This window comes from Nannospalax galili, unplaced genomic scaffold, assembly GCF_000622305.1.
Source record: "Nannospalax galili isolate Female #2095 unplaced genomic scaffold, S.galili_v1.0 scaffold521, whole genome shotgun sequence".
NCBI classification, from domain to species: Eukaryota; Metazoa; Chordata; class Mammalia; order Rodentia; family Spalacidae; genus Nannospalax; species Nannospalax galili.
Genome location: NW_008344634.1, coordinates 152,045 through 161,419, shown reverse-complemented (window position 1 = coordinate 161,419; position 9,375 = coordinate 152,045). Strand labels below are relative to the sequence as shown.

Genomic DNA, 9,375 nt, shown 5'->3' with positions numbered 1-9,375 from the left:
CCATACATTATTAAATTAGAAAACCTAAGGAAATGGAAATCTATCTAAAATGGTGGGAATCACCAAAGCTAAATCAAGAAGAGACCAACAGTTTAAACAGACCCATAACTTATAAGGAAATCAAAACAGTAATACAAAGCCTCCCAACTAAAAAAAGCTCAGGCCCAGATGGACTTACAACAGAATTCTACAAGACATTTAAACAAGACCTCCAACCAATAATACTTAAATTATTCAAAACGATAGAAACAGAAGGAGAACTCCCAAATTCCTTCTATGAGGCCAACATCACTCTAATACCCAAATGGCATAAAGACACAATCCAAAAAGAAAACTATAGACATATCCTTAATGAAACATAGATGCAAAAATTCTCAACAAAATACTTGCAAATCGCATACAGACACACATCCGAAAATTCATTCACCACGATTAAGTAGGCTTTATCCCAGAGATGCAGGGATGGTTCAATATACACAAGTCAATAAACGTCATTAATCATATAAAGGGACTCAAAGACAAAAACCACATTGTCATCTCAATGGATGCAGAAAAGGATTTTGACAAAATTCAGCATGCATTTACATTCAAAGTCTAGAGGGAATTGGACAGAGGGAACATACCTCAACATAATTAAAGCTATACACAACAAACGCACCACCAACATCATTCTAAATGGAGAAAAACTGGAAGCATTCTGATCAAAGTCAGGAACCAGACAAGGATGTCCACTATCTCCACTCCTTTTCAACATAGTGCCTGAAACTCTTGCTAGAGCAATGAGATAGGAGAAGGAAATTAAGGGAGTAGTAATTGGAAAAGAAGAGGTCAAACTATCACTTTTTGCAGATGATATGATGCTATACCTAAGAGATCCCAAAAGTTCCACCAGAAAACTCCTAGAACAGATCAACACTTTCAGTATAGTGGCAGGTTATAAAATCAATCTACAAAAATCAATACCCTTTCTATATATGAATAACAAGCAATTAGAGAAAGGGTACAGGGAAATGCTCCCATTTGCAACTGCTGCAAAAATAAATAAATAAATAAATATCTTGGAATAAATTTGACCAAAGACACCAAAGAGCTCTACAATGAAAATTTGAAATCATTAAAGAAAGACATTCAGGAAGACACCAGGAGATGGAAAGACCTCCCATGCTCGTAGACTGGAAGAATTAATATTGTGAAAATGATCATCCTACCAAAAGCAATATATAGATTCAATGCCCAAAAGCCATTTATAGATTCAATGCAATGTCAATCAAAATCCCCATGATATTTTTCACAGAACAGGAAAAAACCATCCTAAGATTCATATGGAAGCACAAAAGACCTTGGATAACCAAAGCAACCCTGAGCACAAAGAGCAATGCTGGGGGAATTATTATACCAGATCTCAAAGTATACTACATAGCTATAGTCATAAAAACAACATGGTACTGGCACAAAAATAGACACATAGATGAATGGAACATCATTGAAGACCCAAACCTGAGCACATGCAATTTCAGCCACCTGATATTTGCCAAAGATGCCAAGAATGCACAATGGAGGAAAGACAGCCTCTTCAACAAATGGTGCTGGCAAAACTGGATCTCTACCTGTAGAAGAATGAAACCAGATCCTTATCTTTCACCTTGCACAAAAGTCAACTCCAAATGGCTCAAAGACCTCAATGTGAAACAGGAAACCCTGAAACTATTAGAAGAAAATATTGGCAGTAATTTACAAAATATAGGTGTAGGAAAGGATTTTCTAAATCAGACAGAAGTTGCTCAGGAATTACAGTCAGCAGTCAACAAGTGGGACCTCATTAAACTAAAACGCTTCTGTACATCAAAAGAAACAATCAAAAAAGTGAAGAGAAAACCCACAGAATGGGGAAAAATCTTCACCAGTGACACATCTGACAGAGGTTTAGCTTCCAGAATATATAACAAACTCAAAAAACAAGGAAGCAAGAAACCAAATGACCCAATTAAAAGATGGGCTAAAGAACTAAACAGAGTTCTCAAAGGAAGAAATAAAGATGGCTAAGAAGCACCTCAAAAAGTGTTCAACATCATTAGTAAATAGAGAAATGCAAATTAAAACCACCCTAAGGGATCACCTTACCCCAACCAGACTGGCTAGGATCAAGAGAACAAATGATACCAAATGCTTGGGATGATGTGCAGAAAGGGGAACACTCATTCACTGCTGGTGGGATTGCAAACTTATGCAACCCCTATGGAAAACAGTGTGGAGAACCCTTAAAAAACTAAAAATGAACCTAGCATATGACCCAGTTATACCACTCCTTGGAATATACCCAGAGGACTCATCCTATTATAGAGACACTTGTACTACCATGTTTGTTGCTGCTCTTTTCACAATAGCTAAGAGATGGAAGCAACCTAAGGGCCCCTCAACTGATGAGTGATTAACAAAACTGTGGTATATTTACACAATGGAGTTCTATTCAGCAGTAAAAAAAAAGATGAAATAATGAAATTTGCAGGTAAATGGATGAATCTAGAAACTGTTATACTAAGTGAAGTAACAGACTCAGAAAAATAAAAGACGTGTGTTCTCTCTCATTTGTGGGTCCTAGCACCAAATCCTTTTAAATTCCGTCCTTTTAATAAGATGATACTGTACAGCAGTCTCCTGCATGAAATAACGACCATCATCACGACTTCAGCAGTGCCCGATTGCTAAACATCGTCACAATTGGGCTTGTTGGTTGCGCTCCTTCATTAAAAGAGGATCAAGCAGTGTCATTGGACCCTCACCAGAGTATCCAGCCACTTTTCCCATCCAACTGTATGTAATTTGGCCCTAATCACACACGGTCTCCTGGATTTGGGAAGGGCTAAATTATACAATTGGGGGAAGACAAGGAAGAAAAGGTTTGACCCATGCTGGGTAAGGGCTTTCCAGTGTGCATACCCTCAGGTCATTCATACACTTCAGCAACCCCTCAGTTATCTCGGTAAGTAAGCTCAGAAAATTCATTGGTTCCCCAGTAAAACTTTAATCCTCCTCTTGTAGACTGGACACTGGTTCAAGTCCATCTCGTGGGGTCTCCACATCCTCCCTGGACAACAGGACATGTGACTCACCACAGTAACAGGACATTTTGAGAGATGTTCCATAGTCCCCTGGAACTTAGTCGACCTTGGAGGGCAAGGGGCAAAAACTGTCCTTTAAGTCCCTCTGACCAGATTAGTATAGGCCTCAAAGTATGTTGTTAAACATCCAATAAAGTTAGTTCCACCAGTCTGGTACTTTTAATTACCATGTGCTATGTAGATAAAGCTTGTGTAAAAAACCAAATGTTCTCAAATAAGCCTTGACTAGATATATATTTTGTTCCTTTAACTAGTTGACTAAACTATGACCTTAGAAATTTTAAGATTTTATGTATATTATTTTTGTCTCATCCTTTGTATATCATAACAAGCCTATACAGACCTTCATCACTTGCTGAGGGTTTCTCATTTTTTCTATTTTGGAAAATATCTCCATTCCCATATTCTTTTAACATCTTTTACATTCTCATTTTCTTTTTTTTAATAACTGTGAGACATAACATTAACAAATAAATTTTCCATCTGTTGTGAGAATTCTTTTCCTGGGGATACTAAGCAATCCTTATTCCCTTTTAAGGTTCTAGTGCCCCAGACCACCTGGAATTCACTATGTAGACCCAGCTGGCCTCGTTCCCACAGAGATCTGCCTGCCTCTGCCTCCTGAGTGATGGGATTAAATAGAAACCTATTTTGAACCAAGTTTTTTCCTTACCCCTGTCTTCTGATCCGTCTCACCTTTTACACATATTAATCAAGTTTCAAGCTTTCATTTATTTTAAAACATCTTCTCACAGCTTTAAGTACCACATCCTATTTTAGATCTGTAGTCTGGCAAGCCCAATGTCCTGATTTCTAAAAGTTCCCTCAGGGGACAATATGAAAATAACAGGTTGACCTCAATAATATCACGTTGATAGGAAATGAATACATAAATGTGATAGTTTAATTTCTCTTTTTGTATAAGTTATCTGTTGTTATAACAGTACTATCTAAGAAACAACCAAAAGTCTCAGTAGCATAAATGTTTATTGTTTATGTGCCTAAAATAACTTGGAGTTTGCAGATAGCTCTGCTGATCTTGTTTAGATTTGCTTACAACTCTGGAAGTTGGCTTCTGCTCGGGCAACCTACTCCGTGTCTCTCATTTTTAGCTGACTAGTTCAAACAGGTTCTCTAGGCAAAGACAAAGGTGCCAAGGATAAGCCCCACTGTTAAACCCATTAAGCCTGGGCTTTCATCACCCTTCTAACACCAAGCAAGACCAATGATGAACAACACAGTCATATAACCTGAAATGCACTGCAAAGTAGCATGACTTAAGACATTATTATGGCAAAGGATGAAGAATTGGGTCCATCAATGCAATAGACCACACCTCCTTAACAAACTCCGTTGGATTTATAGTGCACACGTTTGTCTAAATGCTTCAAAAACCTATTTATAGTTTTAAATGTCTCACATTTTTTAGATTACAGTTTTACAGGTCTTATCAGTTTTACTACCTGTGGCATAAATAGTGCTTCTTTCTATTTACTCTGAATTTATCTTTGTAGAGCTTTCAGCTGTATTGTCTTTCAGGTGTAAAAAGATTGGGCCAATATAACTGTCAACACTCTTTTGTTTCTTATTCTGTGTAACTGGAACTGTTTTCTTTAGTGAGGTTTTCTGCACCACCCAACCCTCTCTCACTTCCTTAAATCATTCTAACTATTCTATGTGGGAGGGCAAGTGCCCGTTCCTAAACTCTGCCTTCATATATAAACACTAGCGTTGTGTTTTTAAAGATATAGAACACTGTTGTTTCTTTTACTTTCAGAATCATCTAAATGATGCTAACCATTGTGGTCATAGAAGTATGTCTTCTATGTCTTTTTCTGATCAAAAAAATGATTTCTTATAGCACATCAGCTCCCAGAAACAGCCAACTTATATACAATTTGGATTTTTCAGACCAGTTCCAATTTCTATAATTTTATAACATACCACAACTTTGGGTGGTAAACACTTGTGTTATACTTAAGGACCTTTTATCAAACACTTGCCTATATATTAATGATCTTCAAAATAATCTTTGGCTGTATTCAAATGTTTATTTTATTTTAAAGCTTTTTTTGAAACTTTCAAAACCTCTCTGAAGTAATAAATGTATCACAAAACTAAGGTTAGAAAAGCCTAATGGCCTCCAAGATATTGATGGTAATTACAAACATTTTACTTGCTAAGCAAATATTAAGCACTGGGAATTCCAGAGCCATTTATTTTCTCTGTCCAAGAAGTTCATTTTTCGTTAGCCACCCCCCAAAAGATAAACTAGATCATGAAATAGTCTCACTAAAATAAACTCAGAGTTTCTAATTCTGTGAGTTAGTACATATCTTATAAAAACAAATGTTGGTCTGTAAAAAAATATAGAGAGAGAGTAAAGTCAGTAGGATGTAAATTTATGGGAACAAATTCTCTCCTTTGTCCAGGAAAGGCTTGTTGTGAAAATACACAGACAAAGGTTGATATTTCTTAATTCTTGACCCTGAATTCTCTGCTGACTACAAGCCAAGAAGCAGGCGAAGGAAGGAACATTATGGCTGTTTCTGGGAATTGTGTTGCCCCCAAGTTCATATCCTCCCAGCAGCTGTTCTGTGAATCTTAGGAGAGAGCCTCAGAGATGGGAGACTCCAGCTTCTTTCAAATCTGACTTCCTCAGGGAAATCTTGATTCAAAACTACCTGGACTGAACATAGAGTCCAGTGCCAGCACACTTACCTAGTATGGACAACACTAGTTTGATTCCTTGCACCACTACACACACACACACACACACACACACACACACACACACACACACACACACACCCCTCTCATATATTTCCCATGTTCAGCATTCCCACGTAGTATATACTATATTACTAATAATGTGATCATAATCTTCAGTTTACAGCTGAGTCAAATGAATCTGGAGGAAGTTAAAAAGTTGCTCAAGACCTTCAGCTTTTAAGATTCAGATGAAGATCTGAATCTGGAATGTTTGGCTCCACTCCATACCTACTATACTAGACACTTCTATATGATCACAGCCCACATGCACCATTACCCTTATAGCACAGCATATTTTGGCAGCCTCATCTTAGAACTTTTTGTAACACCTGCAACGCTACCCAGTACATAAGAGAATCTCAACACATGGAAATAGAAAAACAGGAGAGACTAGGAGGAGCCATTTTCCTCAACATCAGTTACCTCCCTCTGCACATAAACCCACACAGGTATACCTGAGTGCTTTAATGCACTTTTCACCTCTTCCTGGTGACGGAGATATGGAGTCCTTTGCTGTTTTTCTTTCATTTAAGTATTTCCATTTTCCTTTAAAGGGTCCACATGTTTCTCCAGTTTAATCACAGCTGATGATTTATACTCTTTCACTTCTAGTTTTTGCTCTGACCAATAACTTTAAAAGGATAACACCTTTTTAAACATTGTCACTGACCTACAACCACAACACTATAATGTTCACAGAGATGCTTTCAACAAACATCACTACATGTCATTCCATAGAATGACTTCTACACAACCAGGCTCACAAAAGAACTATTATATACCTCTTCAAAAACCCTAACTCCCTCTCACACTAATAGCAACAATATTTTGCTGTTCTCCTAAGCCCACATGCAACAAGCACCATTCTGGTGAATGATTTTGTGAATCTGATGAGGCATATATGGGTGCTCTTTTCCTTTCACAGATGGAAAAACTAAGGCTTGGGCAGGGAGAGATTACTTAGTAGTAAAAAGCATGGGCCACTCTAGCAGAAGATCCGAGTATTGTTCCCAGCACCCACACAGGGAGGTGCATAACCATCTGTAATTCCAGCTCCAAGGAATCTGACACCCCTGGCCTCCCTTGTGACCACCACTCATGTGCATATACACAGAAAGAGATACACATGAACACACGTAATTTAATAATAATAATAAAATTTTAAGAAGAAACTCAGAACATAGACAATCTAATTAACTAGTTCAAGTTCACCCAGCTAAAGAGTGATGAAGCTGGGATTTGCATGTCAATATCCTGACTCCAGAGCTCTTAGGCATGAAACTAGCATCACCATGAACCATTCAGCTGAGAAGAAACAATGTACAATACATTTCAGCCACCTCCAACAGAAATAAAAAGCTGAGAAAAAAAGTTACAATAAAAAGAAGAAAGGGAAGGCCACAATGCAAGATCAGATAAAACAACTCTTGTCCAAATCTACTTGGCTTTCTTGTGCTTTCGAAAAATAGAGGGGAAAAAAAAAACACCTTAAGATTTTCAAAGGAGACAATGTTCTCAGTTCTCTTCTGTGACTGGCATTAATTTAATTTAAACATGAAACACTCTAATGGTTTGACAAATATAAGCTTCCAGGTTGTAGTTTTGAAGGAAAGTATTGCAACCTTTTCTTAACCAGCTACTTAATTTTCCACTTCTTAAATGTGTAAAGGTCCTGCTTTGGGATCCGTGAAAGGAAAACATTTCTTAACTCCTTGCACTTGTCAAACAAAATATCCGCTTTCCCAGAGGATTCTGAGATCTTTCAGGACTAGTTTAATTATAGTGTTTCTTCGATGACCTTTGGAAATTCCTCAGTGCTCTGTGACAACAAGAAAAGGAATTCCCAAGTCCAGTTTTACCTAACCCATGGTTACCTTAATTACTAAGCTGCTGGTTGCAATAAACCTCCACTTGCATTTTTCAGTTAATATATCATTTGCAGTCTATGGATATTCCTTCTGGCATTATAGGTCAGAGAAAATTAGTAACTCCATAACATTGACTCAATGTGACATTGCCATGAAATGCTTTAAAATACTGAGTATGATGAGAATTCTGATGATAACTTCACCAAACATATTCACTTGTCTCTATAATCTGAACTGAGATCAGTGAATTAGTCTGTAACCGTTTTCCCAATAAACTCCAAGGTCTATTGAATTTAGTCATATGGGACACCAGGATCAGAGCTACAGAGGCGATAATCATTCAGTCTCACAATTCAGAGACTTCTATGATTTCCCTATCCAGTTTTACAGGCAATGATTCTAATCTTTAAGAAGTAACGAAAACCCTCTATGTAGCCATGAGAACTCACCATCTTTTGGGCATTCTCCTCAGTAATATTGGTGTTATAATCCCAAGAAGCAAGTGCACTTTGATAAGACAGATCTTCAGCTTCCTGGTTAAACTTGTCTAAAAATGTCTTGGCCTGTTCCTCAATGGACTGAGCAGCAGTCACAGCAACAAGGCTGAGAAGGAGCCAGGAGGAGCTGGACATCTTTCCCCGTGCACCAAGATCCCATCCACTGAGCAACTTTCCCTAGAGTAAAATCTCCTCATGAGTTTTTTTTTTCTCTCTCATCAGCCTTTGAACTTGGGTTGGGCACTGAGAAGGGAAGACAAAAAAAGGAAGAAGAAGAAACAGAAGAGAACAGTAAACAAGCTGCTGAATCAATATAAAGTTAATCCTGGAGAGGAGAGATATGTAAACAGATTTTTAGAATGATTTTTTTAAGTAAACTAAATAAAGACATGTTATTCATTAATCCTAGAAAACCTTAGCTCTGCTAGGATTTTATGGCCAAATCAAAACTCGGACATTTGGTTAATATGTTGCTTAAAAGCTGTTAAAGATACACTGAAGTTATTATAATTTTATAGTGGCAAAAGAAGGTTAGAATTAGGAATTATGGATGAATATTGATGCATCAACAACAGTTCCATCAATAGTTATTCCTCCCTTATTTTTATTTAAAGTGAATGCTCAAAAAATTCATTTCTTGGTTAAGATTTTGCTTGCTAAATAAGCTACTTTGCCTTTGTCTATATAGAATTCTTTTTTCTGGTCATTTTTCATATCTACTCATTTAAGAAATGATAAGACTATTTCCACTATACAGGTTGATTCTCCTGACCTGGCTTCAGAAAAGCTTTAAACTATCATTTTCTATTTCTCAAAAGACCATGTTAAACTTCATGGCTGACTTCATCACGTGCCTCCTTCCCTTTCACTCACCTGTTTAAAACTCAGTTGAAATTACAAGGACGTAATAATGCCACATGATGAAATCCAAAAAGGTCCATGTCAAGTTCTGGGCATCCATAGGCATGGGATCATGGCAGTGTGAAATACAAAGAGACGTTACTGGTTATCCTGTGGAAGCTCAGCAGCTGACTCAATGTCCTCATTCCCAGGGTGTAAGCATGTCATAGATAAAAGACAGGAGCCACTTTAAGTGGTAGGGCTCATAGGCCTGCTTGA

At 37.4% G+C, this 9,375-nt stretch overlaps 1 protein-coding gene across 1 annotated transcript in view; it reads right to left on the bottom strand.

The window, feature by feature from the left end:
* Ace2 (angiotensin I converting enzyme 2) overlaps positions 1–8,579 on the bottom strand; it is a 56,933-nt gene extending 48,354 nt beyond the window's left edge. The window contains exon 1 of the mRNA XM_008840876.2: positions 8,209–8,579. Within this exon, the coding sequence (XP_008839098.1) occupies positions 8,209–8,391 (183 nt within the window). The 5' untranslated portion in view covers positions 8,392–8,579. The remainder of the gene's footprint in view (positions 1–8,208) is intronic.
* Between the last annotated feature and the right edge of the window lie 796 nt (positions 8,580–9,375).